Source organism: Capsicum annuum, chromosome 8, assembly GCF_002878395.1.
Source record: "Capsicum annuum cultivar UCD-10X-F1 chromosome 8, UCD10Xv1.1, whole genome shotgun sequence".
NCBI classification, from domain to species: domain Eukaryota; kingdom Viridiplantae; phylum Streptophyta; class Magnoliopsida; order Solanales; family Solanaceae; genus Capsicum; species Capsicum annuum.
Window position 1 is genome coordinate 81,319,138 of NC_061118.1, and position 19,375 is coordinate 81,338,512.

At 40.3% G+C, this 19,375-nt stretch overlaps 1 protein-coding gene across 8 annotated transcripts in view; it reads left to right on the forward strand.

The window, feature by feature from the left end:
• The window catches only part of LOC107838946 (myosin-15), a 100,546-nt gene that overhangs the window by 42,598 nt on the left and 38,573 nt on the right, over positions 1-19,375 (forward strand). For 7 of the 8 annotated variants that reach the window (XR_001664915.2, XR_007044082.1, XM_047395727.1 and 4 more), the window contains exons 18-28: positions 1,984-2,050; positions 2,167-2,344; positions 4,010-4,215; positions 4,337-4,456; positions 5,609-5,707; positions 5,830-6,051; positions 7,515-7,654; positions 7,898-8,009; positions 8,113-8,166; positions 8,256-8,345; positions 8,834-9,004. Coding sequence is in view for 6 of the 8 variants with exons in the window: in XM_047395727.1 (XP_047251683.1) it covers positions 1,984-2,050; positions 2,167-2,344; positions 4,010-4,215; positions 4,337-4,456; positions 5,609-5,707; positions 5,830-6,051; positions 7,515-7,654; positions 7,898-8,009; positions 8,113-8,166; positions 8,256-8,345; positions 8,834-9,004 (1,459 nt within the window). In the remaining 2 variants the exon portion in view is untranslated. The remainder of the gene's footprint in view (positions 1-1,983; positions 2,051-2,166; positions 2,345-4,009; positions 4,216-4,336; positions 4,457-5,608; positions 5,708-5,829; positions 6,052-7,514; positions 7,655-7,897; positions 8,010-8,112; positions 8,167-8,255; positions 8,346-8,833; positions 9,005-19,375) is intronic. The other variant, XM_016682238.2, reaches the window with a different exon arrangement.

Genomic DNA, 19,375 nt, shown 5'->3' on the forward strand with positions numbered 1-19,375 from the left:
GAGAGATAGTTTCAAGTATTTTGGGTCCATGATTCAGGAGAATGGTGAGATTGACGAGGATGTTTCCCACCGTATTGGGGCAAGCTCGCCTCGGGGTGGTTGAGTGAGAGGAAGGTGCCGCCTATGCTTAAAGGTAAATTCTACAGGGTGGCAGTCCGTCTGGCCATGTTGTATGGAGCGGAATGTTGGCTAGTCAAGAACTCTCACATTCAAAAATTGAAGGTCGCGGAAATGCGGATGTTGCGTTGGATGTGTGGGCTTAATAGGAGTGATAGAGTTTGAAATGAGACTATTCGAGAAAAGGTTGGAGTGGCTTCGGTGGAGGACAAGATGCGGGAAATCCGATTGAGATGGTTCGGACATGTGAGGGGCACGGATGGCCCGGTTCGTAGGTGTGAGAACCTTGCTTCGGATGGTTTCAGGCGGGGTAGGGGTAGGGCGAAGAAATACTGGAGAGAGGTGATCAGACGGGACATGAAGTAGTTACAGCTCACTGAGGACATGACCCTAGATAGAAAGATCTGGAGGACGCGGATTAGGATAGAAGGCTAGTGCCAGTTTGAGTCGTTGGAGTATGGCATTACTTGGTAGGTGTATTATTCTTGCTAGGACATTTTTTTGCATGCTTTATTACGAATTTGTTTACTATTCTTTATTTATTATTCCTTGTGGGTGGCGTATTTATGTCTTGACATCTTGTTCCATGCTTTATTAAGTATTTGTTTATTATTCCTTGTCTTGAGCCGGGGGTCTATCGGAAACAGCCTTTCTACTTCTCTTGAAGTAGTGGTATAGACTGCGTACATCTTAACCCCCCAGACCCCACTTTGTGGGAATACACTGCAACAACAACAAACCCAGTATTTTTCACATCGTGCAGTCCATACCACTACCTCTAAAGAAGTAGAGAGACTGTTTCCGATGGACCCTCGGCTCAAGACAAAGGACAGGGGACAAATTTAAACAAGCATAAGAAAGATTTTTTGATATTGCTCTTTTCCTATCATGAAAAATTCCACGATTCTGAAATACAACACATTCTTATCCTAAAACTAAGTTGGTTGGATGAATAAATTACATGGGTGTTCTGACATCAGTAATCTTCAAAAGAATAAAAGAAAGAAGCAATCAAACTACTGGTAGAAGCCTTCCTTAGAGGGGATGGCATTCTTGCAAGACCAGGGAAAGACCTCGGATATCCACTCAAGCACATTCCCAATTTGCATCCAAGGGTGAGTCATAGTGGTCGATAAAGTTTGAATGAAAATCATAGGATATTTGGGTTCAAATTCCAACGGAGGGATACAACAACAACAACATACCCAGTATATTCCCACCAAGTGGGGTCTAGGGAGGGTAAGTGTACGCACTCCATACCACTACCTCAACGTGAGATAGAGAGGTTGTTTCCGATAGATCCCCCACCTCTCAAAATAAAGCAATCTAAGATAAGATAAGGAATAGTAATAAAACAAGAAGATATACTAGAAATTAACATACTCAATAATACCCAAAGCAAGATACTTCAAGTATACACAAAAAAATTTCAATGTAGGGATAAAAGGAAAAATTAGATGATTTCTTCCCTCCTGTTTGAGCCTTGTTGACCAGAGATATCGAGTAACTCCTTTGGTGAGAGGATGCAAGTATATGGTGGAATAGTCGACGTCCATGCAGGCTTGTCCGAACACCGCTATTTATAACTCCAAAAATAAACATGCCCAAGTACACATCAAGACAAAAGGTAGTAAAGTACATGATGATTTCTTTACAATTACTCTTTCTGCAAGAACCACTCTTGTAATTGAAGGGGTCTTTGTTATGAAAGATGTTTAGCCCAATTATTATTATTATGTGGGAATACACTGGGTTTGTTGTTATCCTTCAAAAACAACAATCTTGTTTTGGTCCCGTCCTGCACTGTATGTCACTTTTGCATCTTATTACACTTTGTTTGATCTGTAACTTTTTTTCTGTGTCCAGTAATGATGAGAAAACCATCACAGAGAAAATACTGCAGAAACTCAAGCTTGGGAATTATCAGGTTGCTGTAAGAAGCTTTAGGACAAACTTTTGAAAGTTTGATGCTCTAGCAGTTGTAAATCTAAGTTTGTTATTTTCTGCTTTGAGTTTCTTGAAGTAATGTCATGGTTTTCATTTCTGCAGTTGGGGAAAACAAAAATATTCCTTAGGGCTGGCCAAATTGGTATTTTAGACTCACGACGTGCTGAGATTTTGGACTCTTCTGTAAAGCAAATACAAAGTCGGCTACGGACATTTCTTGCGCGCAGGGATTTCATCTCAAATCGAATGGCTGCAATTCATCTACAGACTTTCTGCAGAGGTCCGTTCTATCTGTATAATGACTTACTGCAAAATTATTCTTTGTCCAAAATAGTGCATAGTTGTCTGATATCCTCAAAAAGAAATTTGTGCGTCTATTACTGCTGTTATAGTTTGCTTTGCTTGTGTGCTTTTGCTCATATCTGTAGCTCAGAAGGGAATGATGTTACGCTCTACCCATTCCTAGTTTAAACTTCTTATTTTTGATTGAAAGAGATGTTAAAAATTCCTAGTTTAAACTTCTTATTTTTGATTGAAAGAGATGTTAAAAAATCTCTTTTATAGGAATCCCTTTTGTGAAGGTGTTTGATTAGGAAGAAAATTCAAGAAACAAAGGAAGACTTTTGAAATTTGTCGTCTAAAATAAACCATAAATATTTGTGTGGCTAAAAATCATCTCATCTCACTAAGGGTAAGGTAGGTACTTTTAAATTAAATTGTTACTTAATAAAGAGAAGTGTCAATTCTTTTGGGGACGGATAAAAAGGAAAGAGTGTCACATAAATCGGGATGAAGGGGAGTATATTGTTAGTTTCTAATCTAGTCTAATAAAAATAAGTTATGGCCTTGGTTTCCCCTTATCCACTACTTTTTGGTTCTTGTTTTTTTTTCTTTTTCTGGGGAACAAAACTTTGTCTAGAAGTAATCTGATGTATTATTGTTTTTATATTACGAGTCTTTATATTCATCAATTGGTTTGTACCTTAGGCTTTGTTACCTCTTAGATTTCTCATAACTTTTCTGGTTCAACTCTTTTTCATTAATGGGATCAAAAAACTTCAGTTTAAACTGTTAACATTTTGCCTGATGCTAGTATATCTGGAATTCTAGAAGCAGGAAATTCTAATATCTGTTTTGTTCTTGCAGAAATTTAATTAGGTCGCAAGACCTTTTCTTGCACTCTTGATTTCCAACATTTGTTATACAAACCTTTTTTTTCCAAAACCATGCAAAATGCAAATGTTATTGGAATAAGCAAACACGATTCATCTTTCTAGGTGATGTAATTAGGCTGTGGAGGTCCTTTCTGTCTAATATCTCTCAGGCAGATTCTAGGATTAACATATCTTCCATCTACCAATATTCTACAGTTTGTTACATTGGAAATGATGTGTGATCATACTATAAAGTGAAGCCACATGCAGCCAAAGGGCTGAGGCATTTTCTACTCAACCTGATTTGTTTTCCGCTTTCCCTTTGGTAAAATTCAGTCATATTATTGTAGCTTGAGTGTGCACATCATTCACTTGTCTTAACCTGTTTGTTTCTCCATTCTTGTTCTGTGTCCTGTTTAATGAAAATATATGCAACAATTAATAGCATATTTCCTTCTGATAAAGCTGAAGTGATGTGCTCTGATATTTTAGATTGAAGCAGCTTTACTTAAAAAATAATAGATTATCATGTTTTCTTTTATATATATATATATGTGTGTGTGTGTTGCTAGTAATTGGCTCTGGGAAAAAAGTACATCATACTTATCATATCTGAAACATGATGAAGTCTCCAGTATGGTTTTAACAGCGTGTGGTTTTACTTATGTGTATTTATTTGCTTATAGTTGTATGTTTTATGTGTTCTAATGCTAATGTCAGGTGGCTTTCCCTGCATCTTTATTTTGTTTGAGCACTAAGTGTGGCTTGAAAACATTACCTTCTTTTTGCAGGTTATCTTGCTCGTAATATATATGCTGTACTGCAGGAAGAATCGGCTGCCATCATAATCCAAAAATATGTGCGACAGTGGGTCCTGAGGAATGCTTATTTGCAACTTCATGCTTCTTCACTGCTGATACAGTCCTACAGTCGTGGTTTTGCTGCTCGACGGAAGTTCTTACTTAGGAAGGAGAATAAGGCTGCTACTATCATTCAGGTGAGTGGTAGTGTTTGCTTGGCCCCCCCCCACCCCACGCACACGCACACAAAGAAAAAAAATGAAACGAAGTAGAAATTGTTCTAAGATAATGCATGATATTATTTCTGCTACTGCATAGGCACATTGGAGAATGTGCAAGTTCCGCTCTGCTTTTCGTCATCGTCAATACAATATTATTGCAATTCAATGTCTTTGGAGGCGAAAATTGGCAAGAAGGGAGTTCAGAAGGCTCAAACAGGTGAGAAAGATGGTACTTCGGTTTTTAATGTGTAGGTTGGTGTTTACCGACAATCTCTACGTGAAATTTCTCCAATTGATGGAGTTATTTTTATTGTATGAGGGACAAAAATGTGATAAACGTGGCTAGGAAGCATGGAAATGTAGTAGCTGGATGTTGAATATCTTCATGGAGTTAATTATTGTTCTCGCTGATTGTGTGCTGCTTTTAGTCTAACGAAGCTTATGACTGCATCTGCTGAAAGTGCAATGCTGTAATACGAAGACTGGACAACCTTAGCCTGCCACTATTTGGTAGTCGGTCTGCTTTTATTCAAAAGTAGCTTATGATTGCATCTGCTCAAAATGCAATGCTGTATACGAAGACCTGACAACGATTAGCCTTCCATTATTAGTGACCATGCAAATTAGCCTATTGTTCATGAGATTTAAGTCTAGAGTAATTTTCCCCAACTTTGTGCTTGTATAAGGCATGAGAAAAATGCCAGAATATGTCCATCCGAAGCCTTCTATGACACAAATTTTCAGTGCTTTAGATGTTAGTTACGAAGTTCTGAGAGTGGAGGTAAGTGATAAACAGTAGACTTTAGCAGCCAAGTGATAAATGCTGTCATCTGTTGCCTTTTATGTATGATTCAGGTCAAGACTGTTCACATTTAAAAAGACTTCTGTATCAGGGTTGTAGTTTTCATTTGTCAGATCATCTTTATTTTGTTGCATAATTTTCTTTTTATACCATAAAATAATCTATGCTAAATCAATGTTCCCCATGAAAATAGATGTACACTTTTACGTAGGGATATTTCAATTCGCATCTTATTTTTGCTTGCAGTAACTTTAAGAAATTGATGCTCTTTCTTTTACTGATTTTGCTTGAGATTCTATATAATTCTCTTGCCCCATCAAAAATGAGATACAGTAACTAATGTTGTAGAGAGATGCAAGCAAATCCCTTTTATATGCTTTAGTTGAATATTGCCACTATAGAATCTTTTCAATATTGATTCAATCCCGTGGGTTTGGCATTCTTTACAGATATTAAGAAATTGACGTTTCAGGTTTCTGCAGATGAATTTTTATTCCCCTAATTTTCCTGTTGTTCATCTGATATTTTTTCTGAAGAGTTGACACTTCATTTTTTTCACTTGTACAGGAAGCTAATGAAGCTGGTGCCCTCCGTTTAGCAAAAACCAAACTTGAAAGGCAATTGGAGGATCTTACTTGGAGGTTGCAATTAGAAAAAAAATTACGGGTACTGGTCCAATAGTTAACTTATATGTAAATGTTTTTTTTTGTTCGGTACTTATTTTTTCGCAAATTTACCATATTTTGCTCGCTAATTGAACCAATTATTGTTTGACCATTGTGATGCAGTTATCAAATGAGGAGGCTAAATTAGTGGAAATTTCGAAACTTCACAAGACTCTAGAATCTTTAGTCCTCGAGTTAGATGCTGCGAAGCTGGCTGCAGTCAATGAGGTCAATAAGAATGCCGTGCTCCAGAGACAGCTGGAATTACACATGAAGGAGAATGCTGCTTTGGAAAGAGAAATTTTTTCAGTGACTGAGTTAAGAAATGAAAATACATTTCTGAAGGTCATATCACTGTGATTTTTCTGTATTTGTTTGCATTCAACTCTGATTACACTCATTTTTAAATTTGATGATTGATTCCGTTGTGGATATTTAGTTCTAGATGTTGCTAGCATCTTTTAAGCATCTCTCTTTCTTGAACTACTTGATGCATCTTGACCTAATATTCCCACTCTAACTCTCTAGAATGGGAAAGCTGTTATTATATCTCATGGATCTTAATTAGCCAGAAAGTGTATGGGTGTAGGACTATATAGCAGCAACAACTGCATTTCAATCTCAAACCGTTTGTGGTCCGCTATATAAATCCTCATGATCCATGTCGCTCCGTTTACACATATCTCAATTCAATATTTAAATATTTAGACTTAGCACTAGAATTCTCAACATACTCTACTAGCATACAATCCCTGAGGTCTTTGGCCTAGTGGTAAGAGTGGATCTTATGATGTGTGAGTTAGGTTCACATCACAGGTTTGAATTCTGTGGCAGCGAAAAGCCTTATATCTAAGTGGAGAAGGGTAGAGGGGTGGGCCAACTATCCACCAACTTCCGAGCCATGTGTCACTGGCCCTCGAGGATTTTTTGGTTATAAAGAAAAAACACATACTAACATGACTGACCCTTAATCTCAACTAATTGTTGTCATCTATGTGTGTTTTTAATTCATTGTGCTAAATTTTCCTATAAGCCTGCATAGATTTTTAGAGATTATAAGCTTAGAACTATATGATGTACTATTTATCTAGTGATGGTAAGAGTGCTGGTTTGCTAACATGTTGCTTCTAAGAGCTTTGTAAGGTATCAAAATTTTTTAGTGTTAACAGAGGAGTTATATTTGCCTTTCTTCTTCTCCCTAGTGAGGGTTTTGGTCCAATGGTAAGATTGCAATGCCTGATGTGTGGATTAGGCGCATGCCAAAGGTTCGAACCTTGCAGTAGACAAAAGCTTAGCATTTAAATGGAGAATGGTAGAGGAACGGGCTGATTATTCAGTGAGTTTCAAACCATGTGCCATTGGCCTCGGGGATTTCTTGGTTATTAAGAAAAAATATTTGCCTTTGTTCTTTATTTTCAGTTATTTTCTATGGGGCAGGGGTATCTGCATTTTGGTGGGTGGATGTTTTTAAGGTTTCTATAACCACGAGAAAATTTTCTTTAACTTCTAGATCAGATAATCATATGTTTCCTGATTAGCCGACATTTGGCATTATTTACACACTACCTCCTGAGACCCCACTTGAGGGATTAGATTGGGAATTTTGATGTTGTTAACTGATTAAATAAGTTGACAAAGTACTGCTTCTAGACTACTTGCTTGTTTTTGTATTCAACGACTTTAAAGGTTGCCTGTCTTGCTAATTGCCTTTGCTTTAGAGCAGAAAGGATGCTCTTTAATAATTTTAAGCCTATAAGAATGCCCAAAGACTTGAAACTCTGGTTACTTATTTTTGGTATGCTTTGCAGAGTTCTTTGAGCATCTTGGAAGAGAAGAACTCCGCATTGGAGCATGAGCTACTAAAGAGTATAGAAGAGTCTACCGACACAATTGCCAAGTTGAGAGCAGTTGAACAAACATGTTCACAGCTCCAACAGAACTTAAAAAGGTAAGTTTTAAATAAAATCAAAGAGGAGTTGCTTGGGCAATCTCATCACATAGTTAGTCTTCTGCTTCTTTTTGTTGGTAAAACTTTATAGATATTTTAGGAAATGGAACAATATCTGTTAAGTTTGTTAGAAATATAGATTTTCTGTCTCTCTACATGCATTTCTTGTGCTGCTACAATAGACTTTTTATCAACTGTCTGATTTTCGGTTGTTTTAAAACTCATGTATCTTTTCTATATTAGTATGGAGGAGAAGCTCTCAAATTCAGAGGATGAAATTCATATCCTCCGACAGAAAGCATTGAGTGCAACTCCGAGAAGTAACCGTGCAGGTTTTACCAAGCCTTTTATCGATGTAAGCTGTAATTTATTAATTTGCAATATATAATCCATGGTGGACAATTCTTCCTCGCATTCCTTACCTCTAGATTTAATAACCTTTTGTGCCCGTTGTGCAGAAATTCTCTGGTGCACTTGCTCTACCCTCTGCTGATCGTAGTAGACCTTCATTTGTATGTACCTATTTTTGCTGTCGTATTTTTAGTACATAGTTCAATTTTTCTATTTCTTGATCTCTGACGATTGTGGTTTGTTTGTTTAGGAATCTCCCACCCCAACAAAAATGATGCTGCCTCTTGCTCAAGGATTTTCTGATTCACGTAGAGCTAAGTTGACCAGTGAAAGGCAGCAGGTTGCTTTCTGTTTCCAAACAGTGATGATTGATTTTCTTATTTGCCATGATTGCTTGCTTATCACTGTTGGGCATAGTGTGTGCAAAGTGTCAGAAAACAGGGACTGTGAGTGATGAAAGATACTTAGCATCATGTAGTAGACTAGGATTAAAGAGGATGCATCTCATGTACTTTCCTTCAAGTTGTAAAACAATGCAAATAAAAGAATGAATTCCCCCCTATGTTGTTCGGACTCTTCAAATATGTTAATGGGCGCGTGTTGGATTCACTAAAACTAGTGTATATTTGGAGAATCCGACACGGGTGCTGCATCGGAAGTGCAGAGTCCGTGCAACGTAGATTTCCCATGTGAGGGAAAAGTGATGAGTCCCCTTGCTTTACTCACCATCCGCCCACTCCAACTTTAATTTTGTTAAACACCTAGTGCAAACGGTTAAGTAATGGTGGCTCTAGTTTATGCTGCTTTAAGGTGAATTCTCTCTTGCAGGAGAACTGTGAAATTCTTTCAAGGTGTATCAAAGAGAATTTGGGGTTTAAAGATGGAAAGCCATTTGCTGCTTGTGTCATCTACAGGTGCCTTATTCATTGGCATGCTTTTGAGTCAGAGAGGACTGCTATTTTTGACTTTATCATTGCCGAAATAAATGAAGTTTTGAAGGTAATCTATTTAATATCCTTGGTTATTGTTAGAATATGAGTAGAAATAGGAATAATATATGCAAAATCCTACTTGGAAAAGGATTGTACTATAGTGTCTATAAATAGGTTCTCGTTGTAATTATGTACACACACAATTTCAATAATATTTTCTCTATTAATTCTCACATGGTATCAGAGAATTGGTGAGAAACATCAGAAAAAAAAATAAAAATAAATAATAACTCAGTCACGTCAATTCCGGTGATTGTTTTTTCGTCAAATTTAATTTTGTGGGTTGTGTGAAAAATACACCACCACCAAGAGGATCGGAAAGATCAGGCGACTGAAACCCAACCAAAACCGTCGGAAATGTACCATCCACGTGCCTCCACGTGCCAGCCGGAATCTCAAAATTCTGGCGAGATCTACTTCACGCGCCGGCGCGTGAGACTGTCTCCGGTCAAATTTTCGAGTTTTTCTTTCTTCTGTTGGGGTCGCCGGTCTATTCCTACTCCGACCATATATTCTTTTCCAGATTCCGATCGCCGGAACCTAAATCCCGGCGACTTCATAATATTTCTGGTAACTATCTTCTGTTTTCTGTTTCCAGTGGCAACCATTTCTTGGGGTTTTCAAGTTAAATTCCCAAGATGTCTTTCGGGCATGATATCTTTGGCTCCAAAAATAGTGGAATTGGATGTTCAAGCCCTATGATCATTTCCGAACCTTTAATGGGAAGTTCAAATTATTTAGCCTTGGCTTCCTCGGTTGAGTTGTGGTGCAAAGGTCAAGGTGTCCAAGATCACTTAACGAACAAGGCTAGTATGGTAGATGAAAAGGGAAAGTCTGGCACGGAAGATGCGAAAACTAAAGAGCAATGGGAGAAAGTTGACGCTTAATTATGTAGTCTCTTATGGCGATCTATTGATTGAATAATTCAGTATTGCTCTTTTGACTCTCTCTCTCTATCATAACGTTCACTGACCCCAGCCACTCCTACCCCTACGTCATTGACCTCCAACGGTCGGCGCTGTCTCCGGCGACGACGTAGCTACGCCGGTAACAGGTAAGGGCTCTCTCTCTACCCCCAAATCTCCCCATTCCCGTCTCTACTCCCTTCTCTCTCCTTTCTCCCTCTGCCTCCTAGACACGGCTATCGCAGGCGACCTTACGGTTCCGCCGGCTCGACTCGTTTCCGAAGAAGGGTAAGAGTGGCAGCATTGGTAAAGCAGATTCACTCCGACGATGCACTGGCGGGCTTGATCAGGTGACCCCTTTACCGAAACCTAACCAACAACACACGGGACTATATCGGTGACATCTAAACCACTGATTTCTTTTAGTTACTTCGTTTAGTTACGTTGTATTGTTTTTGTCTTGTTCTTTCTACCTTTACTGCTTATTTCATTTCTTTACATCTATTGAATTCTCTTGAATTTGTAATTTGTGGGATTGACTTTTTCTTGCTTATCCCATCTGCTTTGCGTGTGCCTTGTTTCCTGTTGTTGCTTTGTATTTTCCTTCTGGTGTTTTGTACTTTAGCTACTTTCGACGACTTAATTTCTGTGCATTATCCTGCTCGTCTACTTTCCCTGATTATTTAATCTCTTGAACGCTTCTAATTTGTGCGATTGACTTTTGCTTGTTCATTACATCTACGTCGCGTGTGCCTTGTTTTTCCTGTCATTGCTTTGTATTCCCTGTTGTTGTTACTACTATCGCGGTTGTTATTTTCTTGGTGTAGTGGCTGTGGTTGTTGATGGTAGAATAGGGTCATATCCGAAGGGGCCGGGGCCGGGGTCGGGGCGGGGGGCGGTGTTGGGGGTGGGCGATGAGAGTAAGGTAGGTGGGGGAGCAGGGGCTAGGTCTGGCGTTAAAAGCGGTCGAGGAGGGCGTGTTGCTAGAGTTGATAGGCTGAGGGTTGGGTCTTGGAATATAGGGACTCTCCAGGGGAAGTCCATAGAGCTGGTAAAGATTCTTAGAAAGAGGAGGATCAATATGGCGTGTGTCCAGGAGACTAAGTGGGTAGGGTCTAAGGCTAGGAATGTGGATGGTTACAAGCTTTGGTACTCTGGAAGTGAGAGGCGTAGGAATGGAGTTGGCATCTTTGTAGATGAAGAGCGTAGAGGGTAGGTAGTGGAGGTAAAGAGGATTAGTGATAGGCTGATGTCTATTAAGTTAGTTTTTGAGGGGTTTACCCTGAACGTATGTAGTGTGCATGCGCCGTAGGTGGACTTGGGCGGGGAGGAGAAGATGCGGTTTTGGAAGGACTTGGATGAGGTGGTTAGAGGCGTGCCTAGCTCTGAGAAGATTGTTGTAGCAGGGGATTTTAATGGACACATCGGGGCGTTTTCGGGAGGCTTTGGCGATGTGCATGGTGGGTTTGGTTTTGGGGAGAGAAATGAAGAGGGAGCTACTCTATTGGAATTTGCGAGGTTCTTTGGGCTGGTGGTGGTGAATACGAGCTTTCCAAAGAAGGACGATCACCTGATCATCTTTCGAAGCGCGATAGCCAAGACCCAAATTGACTTTTTGCTTCTTAGGAAAGGGGATAGGGGGTTGTGTAAGGACTGTAAGGTCATTCCGAGTGAGAATCTTTCGACTCAGCATAGGCCTTTGGTGATGGACTTGGGAATAAAGAAGGGTAAGAAGAGTAGGGTGAGGAGGGCCGACCAAAAATTAGGTGAGGCGGCTTGATACCGGTGAATGCGCGGGAGATAAGGGAGAAGTTCTGGTATGGGGGTATGGGAGCGTAGGGGAGACATAGGTGGTAGGTGGGATAGAGCGGCTAGGTGCATCAAGGAGACTGCTAGTGAGGTTTTGGGTGTGTCTAAGGGCCCGGCCGGGCCGAGCACCATCGGGGGGATTGGTGGTGGAGTGATGAAGTAAAGAAGAAAGTGGAGACTAAGAAGGGGACGTATGCAAAGTTGGTTGAGAGTAAGGATGATAAAGAGAAACGAGTTTTTAGGGAGGAGTACAAGCTAGCAAGGAAGGAGGCTAAGCTTGCCGTATGGCAGCTAAGACAACAACATTTGAGAGCTTGTATGCGGGGTTAGAAGAGAAAGGAGGGGAAAAGGGTTGTTTAGACTGGCTAAGGCTAGAGAGAGAAAGGGCCGTGACCTAGACCAGGTGAAGTGCATTAAGGGGAGGATGGTTGAATTTTGGTGGAGGATGGTCATATTAAGAAAAGGTGGCAGTCGTATTTTCATAGGCTTTTGAATGATGAAGGGGAGAGAGTTATTGAGTTGGGTGAGCTGGAGCATTCGGAGGAGTCGTGATTTTAGTTATTGTAGACGTTTTAAGGTGGAGGAGGTCAGAGAGGTCGTTCGCAGGATGCGAAGGGGTAGGGCGATGGGGCTTGATGAGATCCCCGTGGATTTTTGAAAGTTTTCTGGCGAGGCTGGTTTGAGGTGGTTGACGGATTTGTTCAACGGCATTTTCAAGTCGGCGAAAATGCCTGAGGCCTAGAGATGGAGTACTATGATCCCTTTGTATAAGAATAAGTGTGACATTCAGAGTTGCGACAACTATAAGGGTATTAAGTTATTGAGCCACACAATGAAAGATTTGGGAGATAATGGTAGAGTGGAGGTTGAGGAGGATTGTATCTATTTCGGAGAACCAGTTTGGATTTATGCCTGGGCGCTCGACGACGGAGGCAATTCACCTAGTGCGGAGACTAGTGGAACAGTACAGGGAAAGGAAGAAGGATCTGCACATGGTGTTTATCGACTTGGAGAAGGCATATGACAAAAGTCCCTAGGAAAGTTCTTTGGAGATGCTTAGAGGTGAGTGGGGTCCTGGTGGTGTATACCAGAGCGATTAAGGACATGTATGTTGGAGCTAAGACCCAGGTGAGACAGCGGGAGGCGATTCAGAACATTTTCCGGTCTTGATAGGATTGCATCAGGGATCTACTTTTAGCCCGTCTTTGTTTGCTTTGGTTATGGATGTGTTGACGCGGCGTATCCAAGGCGAGGTGCCCTGGTGTATGCTTTTTGCAGACGATGTGGTTTTGATTGACGAGACTCGGGGAGGGGTGGTGGTGTGAATGATAAATTAGAGTTGTGGAGACAGACCCTTGAATCTAAAAGGTTCAGGTTAAGTAGGAGCAAGACCGAATATTTGGAATGTAAGTTTAATGTCTTGAGGGAGGTGGATGAGGTGGTAGTAAGGTTGGATTCTCAGGTGGTGTGTAAGAGGGATAGTTTCAAGTACCTAGGGGCCATGATTCAGGGGAATGGTGAGATTGACGAGGATGTCTCTCATCGGATCGGGGCAGGATGGATGAAGTGGAAGCTCGCCTCGGGGGTGTTGTGTGATAAGAAGGTGCCGCCTAAGCTTAAAGGCAAATTTTATAGGGTGGCAGTACGTCCGTCCATGTTGTATGGAGCGGAGTGTTGGCCTGTCAAAAACTCTCACATTCAAAAACTGAAGGTGGTGGAAATGCGGATGTTGCGCTAGATGTGTGGGCTTACTAGGGGGACAGGGTTCGGAATGAGACTATTCGGGATAAGGTTAGTGTGGCTTCGGTGGAGGACAAGATGCGGGAGGTCCGTTTGAGATGGTTCGGACATGTGATGAGGAGGGACACAGATGCTCCGATTTGTAGGTGTGAGAGGCTTGCTTTGGATGGTTTCAGGCAGGGCAGGGTAGGCCGAAGAAATACTGGAGAGAGGTGATTAGGCGGGACATGGAGCAGTTATAGCTTACTGAGGACACGACCCTAGATAGGAAGATCTGGAGGACGCGTATTAGGATAGAAGGCTAGTGACTTTTTCGGTAGGTAGGATAGGGCTTTACTTGGCCGGTGCAGTATTCTTGTTATGCTGCATTGCGATTGATTACTATTCTTTGTTTACTACCTCTTATAGGTGGCGTATTTATGTCATGCCATATTGTTCCATGCTTTGTGTACGTTTTTGATGACTTATGTTATCTTGAGCCGAGGGTCTATCGGAAGCAACCTTGCTACTTCTCCGGAGGTAGCGGTATGGACTGCGTACATCTTACCCTTCCCAAACCTCACTATGTGGGAATACACTGGGTTTGTTGTTATTGTTGTTATGGCGATCTATTTATTCCAAGTTGATGCCTTTGTTTCAACCATTCTAGACGTGCTATTTAGTTTGGGAAAAGGCTCGTGACATATCTCGTTTTTATAATGTGATAGCTTGAATGACCAACCTGAAGAAATAAGAATCCGATATGTCTACTTACTTTGGACAAGTACAAGCAGTCATGGAGGAATTTGATACATTGATGCCCGTCACTGCGGATGTAGAAATACAACAAGTGCATAGACATATGTTGTTTTTAGTTCTTACACTTGCTGGACTTTCTACTGACCATGATGCTGTACGTGATCAGATTTTAGCTAGTCCTACGGTTCCTACAATTGATGAGTTATTCTCTCGTCTGCTTCGTTTTGCCGCGCCTCCCAGTCACAAAGTAGTTTCATCATCCACTATTGACTCTTCTATTCTTGCGTCTCAAACCATAGAAAAACGAACATATCAGCCTATGGAAAATCGACGAGGAGGAGGTCATTCTGGAAAATCTTGATCGAAGTGTAATTATTGTCATAAAGTTAGACACACTTAGGATATATGCCATAATTTACATGGTCCACCACCCAGTTATGATGGAATATAATGAGTTCCTTCAGAATCGAGCAAGTAAGCAGACATCTCCACAGCCTACTCGACCATCCAATAATGCTCATATTGCCCAAACAGAATATGAGGAGTCCCTCCAGTATAGAGCAAGTAAGCAGACATCTCCACAAGTAGCCTCAGTACTTCTGTTGCTGTTGCTGGTAATCCTTTTGCTTGTGTTTCACAGTCTAGTACTCCTGGATTATGGGTTGTTGACTCAGGTGCTTCTGATCATATTTCTGGTAACGAATCACTTTTGTCTGATATTGTTTATTCACAATCTCTTCCTACTATTACTTTAGCCAATGGGATCCGAACAAAACCAAAAGGAATTGGACAAGCCAAACACCTATGTTCTGTCACTCTAGACTCTGTTCTTTATGCCCCTGGTTGTTCTTGATGACTTTTTTTTAATACAGGACTGCAGTACGGGATAGCCGATTGGCTCATGACATGAATCACAAGGCCTTTACCATCTTACCTGTTCAAATTCCTTCACAGTATACTCCGTTACAGACCCTTCAAACCTAATTCACAAACGTTTGGGACATCCGAGTCTATCTAAGCTGCAAAAGATGGTGCCTAGTTTGTCTAGTTTTTCCATATTAGATTGTGAGTCAACTTGGGAAACACACCCGTGCTACTTTCCCACGTAGTATTGAGAGTCGTTCAGAGTTTATTTTCTCATTAGTACATTCTGATGTTTGGGGTTCTAGTAGAGTCAGTTCACCTTTTGGTTTTCGTTATTTTGTTAGTTTCATTGATGATTTTTCAAGATGTACTTGGGCTTTCTTAATGAAAGATCGTTCTGAGATATTTTCTATATTTAAAAGCTTTTGTGTTGAAATACAAACTCAGTTTGGTGTTTCTATTCGTACTTTTCGTAGTGACAGTGCCTTAGAATACTTATTCTCTCAGTTTCAGGAGTTTATGACTCATCAAGGAATTGTTCACCAGACATCTTGTCCATACACCCCTCAGCAGAATGGTATAGCAGAAAGAAAAAATAGGCATCTTCTTGGGACTGCTCGCACTCTTCTCATTGAATCCCATGTTCCGCTGCAATTTTGGGGTGATGCTGTCCTCACATCTTGTTATCTAATTAATAAAATGCCATCATCTTTCCTTCAAAATAAGGTTCCCCATTCTATATTATTTCCACATTCACATCTCTACTCTATCCCCCATCGTGTCTTTTGGAGTACATGTTTTGTCCATAACTTAGCCCCTGAAAAAGATAAATTAGCCCCTCGTGCTCTCAAGTGTGTCTTCCTTGGTTACTCTCGAGTTCAAAAAGGTATTATTGTTATTCACCAGATCTTTGACGCTACTGTATTTTCGCTGATGTCACCTTTTTTGTATCTCGACCTTACTATATATCTTCTGATTATCCTGATATCTTTGAGATTTTACCCGTATCTCCAGTCTTACCCGCACCATCCTTGGTCTTACCCACATCTCCAGACTTACCCGAACCAACCTTTAAGGAATAAACTGTTACTTCTACGTCTCCTGCTACTGTGCCACCACTTTTGACTTATCATCGTCGTCTGCGTCCACCATTAGTCCGAGATGATTCATGTTATGCGTCGGACGCTGCTCCTACTGCGGACTTGCCTTCTTCTAGCCAATCAGTTGCACTTCAAAAATGTATGCGTTCCACTAGTAATGCTAACCCACACTATACTTTCTTAAGTTATCATTGTTTATCATCACCCCATTATGCCTTTGTATCATCTTTGTCATCTATTTCCACACCTAAGACTATAGGTGAAGCACTTCTCATTCAGGATGGAAGCAGGCTATGATAGATGAGATGTCTGCTTTACATGCAAGTGGTACTTGGGAGCTTATTTCCTTCTTGCAGGTAAATCTACTGTTGGTTGCCGTTGGATTTATGCGGTCAAGGTTGGTCCAGACGGTCAGGTTGATCGGCTTAAGGCTCGCCTTGTTGCCAAAGGATACACATAAATATTTGGGTTTGATTATAGTCATACTTTTTCTCTAGTGGCTAAAACAGCATTTGTCCGTTTTTTCCTATCCATTGCTGCTGTTCTTTATCGGCCTCTTTATCAGTTGGATATTAAAAATGCTTTTCTGCATGGTGATCTTGAGGAAGAAGTTTATATGGAGCAACCACCTTGTTTTGTTGCTCAGGGGGAGTCTAGTAACCTTGTATGTCGATTTCTCAGGTCACTCTATGGTCTGAAACAGTTTCTTCGAGCTTGGTTTGGAAAATTCAGCACAGTAATTCAACGGTTTGGCATGATTCGTAATGGAGCTGATCACTCAGTGTTTTATCGACATTCTCAACCAAATTTGTGTATTTATCTGGTGGTTTATGTTGATGATATCGTTATCACCGGAAATGATGAAGATGGTATCTCTAAATTGAAGCAACATCTCTTTCAGCACTTTCAGACCAAAGACCTCGGCAGACTGAAATATTTTCTAGGTATTGAGGTTGCTCAGTCCAAATCAGGTATTGTTATTTTTCAACGCAAGTATGCTTTAGACATTCTTGAGGAGACGAGAATGATGGGATGTAAACCCATTGACACTTTTATGGATCTAAATACAGAACTTCTACCAGGACAGAGGGAACCACTCAGTGATCCTTAAAGGTATAAGTGGTTGGTTGGAAAGTTGAATTATCTCACCGTGACTAGACCTGACATATCCTTTCCTGTGAGTGTTGTAAGTCAGTTTATGACTTCCCCCTGTGATAGTCATTGGGATGCAGTTGTTCGTATTCTGCAATATATAAAGTCAGCTCCAGGTAAAGGACTACTCTTTGAGGATTGAGGTCACGAGCATATCATGGGATACACAGATGCTGATTGGGCAGGATCACCCCCTGATAGGCGTTCTACCTCCGGATATTGTGTTTTAGTAGGAGGTAATTTGGTGTCTTGGAAGAGTATGAAACAGAGTGTGGTTGCTCGATCTAATGCAGAAGCAGAATATTGAGCAATGGCTGTAGCAACTTGTGAGTTAGTTTGGATCAAACAGTTGCTGAGATAATTAAAGTTTGGAGAAACCAGTAAGATGGAACTTGTGTGTGATAATCAAGCAGCCCTTCATATCGCATCAAATCCAGTGTTTCATGAGAGGACTAAACACATAGAGATTGATTGTCACTCTCAGGAGATATTGTTACAAAATTTGTGAAGTCAAGTGATCAACTTACGGATATCTTCACCAAGTCCCTCACCGATCCTCGTATTAATTACATTTGTAACAAGCTAGGTACATATGATTTATATGCACCAGCTTGAGGGGGAGTGTTAGAATATGAGTAGAAATAGGAATAGTATATGCAAAATCCTACTTGGAAAATGATTGTACTATAGTGTCTATAAATAGGGTCCTGGTGTAATTATGTAGACAAACAATTTCAATAATATTTTCTCCATTAATTCTCATAGTTATAAAGGATGTTTGAGTTTTAAATTCTACTTGGTCTTTGTCAAACTCCTTGATGCTTTCGTTAGGTAGTTCTTAACCAGGTTTTAAGTGCATTTTCCAGATTATAGATGATATTTGCTGTTGTAGTTACCATCTTATGAGTAAATTCCTAGACCAATATCTCTTTCTGTGGACTTTATCTTTGTGAAAATCAGTACACAAATGAGAATACAGTGCTCAATCTCAAGCTACCATTGTTGAGCTCCAAGTTCTTGTAGAGCAAAGTAGAGAGAGAATTTCTATTAATCTGAAAGCTGATTTAATAATACAATGAGAGAATTGCTTTGAGTTTTATAGGTTAGAAATTACAAAATATCTTCTAACCGACTGACAGTCATCACCTACAGTTCATCATCCCCAACTCTATAACCAACAACCAGACTAACAGTGATTTAACTTCCTATGGAATGTACAGTAATTAGTGAAAATTAGTGAAACAGTAAAAACTGACTAGCTGTGAATGAATGCTAAGCTACTGTAATATCAATTACTAATTTAACTCCTCCCCTTCAAGCTGAAGGGTGCAATATATTGAGCACACCAAGCTTTCCTAGTAGATGCATATGCCGAGCCTGTCCCAAGCCTGTTGTCAAGAGATCTACAAGCTGCTGTTGAGTGGACACATAGGGGCAGTGTCAATTAATCCAGCCTTGATTTTGTTCCTGATGTAATGCCAATCTGTTTCTATGTGTTTAGTTCTCTCAAGTCTCATGTAATACCGGATTGGCTGCGAGTTGTACAACTGAATTGCTGTCAATCATGATCGTGATAGGCATTTGAATTTGCGCTCCTAATTCATTGAATAAACCTAACAACCAAGTACTTTCAGCAACAGCTGAAGCCATGCTTCTAAGCTCAGTTTCAGCTGAGCTCTTGGACACAATGTGCTGCTTCTTGGATTTCCAGGACTCCAATGATTCTCCAAACTTAACCCCATATCCTGTGTCAGAGTCACACCAACAAGTCAGGACATTGGCTGGCTTAGCCTGTAACCACACCCCTTGATCAATTGTACCTTTCAGGTATCTAACTACTCTTACAGTAGCATCCCAGTGTGACCTTTTAAGAGAGTGTATAAACAGACTAAGGCGTCATTTGTTTGCACTTAATGGAGGTATGAATTTGAATGGTTCAGACTTCGGACCATTAAGTGCATTTGTTTTTTATTAAGATTTTTAACTCTTAATAGCTCTTAATAGGTCTTAATCATTCAAATCTAGAACCAAGTCTTAATAGGTCTGAAGAGGTATTCTGGTATTGGATAA